The following is a 2,206-nucleotide window of genomic DNA, read 5'->3' on the forward strand; positions in this document are numbered from 1 at the left end:
ATTTTTTTTGTCGCTACCCGGAATCGAACCCGGGACCTTTGAATGAGAGGCCAACACCTTAACCTCTAGGCCACGAGAGCCCCCTTCCAATGACTTTGAAATTTTTACACATGTCACGCACGCTCATTGTCGTTCGTGAAGTGTACTCACTAGGGTGCACTGGTTTACCATTTTATCTGACTATGTCATTCCCAACGTTTTGATATTTTGTCAAAAACTGTGAAAATGTGTGGGTAAATTTGAAATAAAAGATTACACACGAAAAAATGGGCTCCTTCCAAAATTTTCGCCACATAAAAAGAGGCTTGTCTTTATCGATTCACCATGCTTCGGCAGAATAAATCAGAAGAAAATCACATCACTGAAATGCTTCAGGTGGCCACTCCGCTCTCATTGGTCGCGAGAAGTTTTAGCGTGAGCAGACACTCTGTGTATGCCACACGGGATCACATGGCAACAATAGGCTCCCGAAAGGAACGACCAAAACGAGTAGGATGCAGAAAGACAAATCGGATGTTGGACGCATTCATCCTAACGCAATCAATTTAATCCGGCAAACAATAGACTCACGATGAGTCGAAAAGACTTAAAATGACAGTCCGATCTTTGACATGACTGTTCTTCGTTTTTAAAGATATGAACCTTCGTGATAGGGGCCTGGTTTGTCGCTTAAAACTGCACCCCCATCACATCCAGCACAGACTTCACTGGGCACAACTGACTAAATCAACCAAGTTCTCGAGCCCAATGTGCTTTTCTTTCAATATCAAGCCCAAGGACAAGCATTTATGCATGAAAAAGCACCTGCACATGATGCTGCTGTGACAAATCAATTTCTCAAAACTAACAACATTCCTCTCCTGCACCCATGACCAGCACATTCACCAAATTTCAATCCAATTGAGCTCTTGAGGGACATTTTAGATAGCGCCATTCGTGCCAGACCACACCATCCCCGTACCCTTGCTTAGTTAAAACAAGCCTTAATTCTAGAGTGAAATATTATTATTATCCCTTTATAGACAATATCTCGATTCATCCCGTCCATGCGTCGACGATGTGAAGATATGGCTACGCCAGATGTCATCGCACGTTACTGAAAGCTGTCACTTTTCGTTTAGACCCCTGACAACTATAAGTTCAAAATTGAAAGTTAAAATCATTCTTAACTTTGCATTCCACGTATTTGTCTTACAGTAAAATGAATGCACTGTCTTATTTGAAATGTTCAGTCAGATTCGATAAGTATTAATCAAGATATTGCCTTCAATATGAGGTGTGAAGAATATATTATAATATGTGTGTGTCTCATAAATAAATAATGTAGATACAATACAAGCAAAAATCTTACAGTTTGCTCCTACTGAAACAAATTTCGCATTATGTCATGGCAATGTTGTTTTGTTTTAAGGACCACGACAACCAGCCAATTTTCAAGTGGAAACCGACCAAAGCGAGACCAAGATCTTTCATCTCAGCTGGGGAGCTGCTGTTGACGAGGATATTACTGTTGTGTTGTTATGGTGTGTCGGGACCAAGTTCAACGTGGGATGTCTGGTAAATTCCTCGTGCACACTGCAGAATATTTCGTCAAATTCTATTTTGATGTATTTTGATACATTTGAGGACGACGAGAATGCTTGTCTTTCTTGGAAAAGGTTGAGAGGAAGGGGCTGGGGTGGGTGAGAGGGTAAAAGCTGCCATTACAGTACAGTTTGATGTTGTCTTGCAAAATCCAACATATTTTATTTTCTAGGTCACGCTCGGGTTCAGTTTGATGAAAATCGTGGCGCAGATTGTTGGAGGGCGCCACTGGTAGGTCATGATATCAGCTGGTGTTCTTTGCTTTCCCTCTGTTTTTTCAGGCTGTCTCTCTTACTTTTTCTCATCACTAAATGGTCATTATTGTGTCGATGTGCTTCTCTTTAGTAAAAAAAAAGAAAGAAAAAAAGAATTAAAAAAAAATCGCGGCCGACAACTATTCAGTAGGCAATTGCGCGCCATATTGGCAATAGGGGGATCAAATCTTCTGTTTGCGGCCAGAGTTTTTTTTTTTGAAAGCGTTATACGGCGATTGCAACTGCTTAAGGTCAAGATGTTAGATCTTACCTACCCTTAGGTCAGGGGTGCGGCTGAAAGATAGCCGTGAGAAGGAGTGGAGAAGTAGCAGTAGAAAGGCTGCAGAAAGAGTCAGGAGCCCAGATGG

The 2,206-nt window shown here is 41.5% G+C and overlaps 1 protein-coding gene across 1 annotated transcript in view; it reads left to right on the top strand.

Moving 5' to 3' along the window:
- Positions 1-2,206, top strand: part of LOC101858888 — a gene marked incomplete in the record, with an annotated part of 67,514 nt that overhangs the window by 50,384 nt on the left and 14,924 nt on the right. Inside the window, 1 exon segment of the mRNA XM_013087335.2 lies at positions 1,412-1,557. Coding sequence (XP_012942789.1) covers positions 1,412-1,557 — 146 coding nt within the window.

This window comes from Aplysia californica, unplaced genomic scaffold (genome assembly GCF_000002075.1).
Source record: "Aplysia californica isolate F4 #8 unplaced genomic scaffold, AplCal3.0 scaffold00575, whole genome shotgun sequence".
Taxonomy (NCBI): Eukaryota; Metazoa; Mollusca; class Gastropoda; order Aplysiida; family Aplysiidae; genus Aplysia; species Aplysia californica.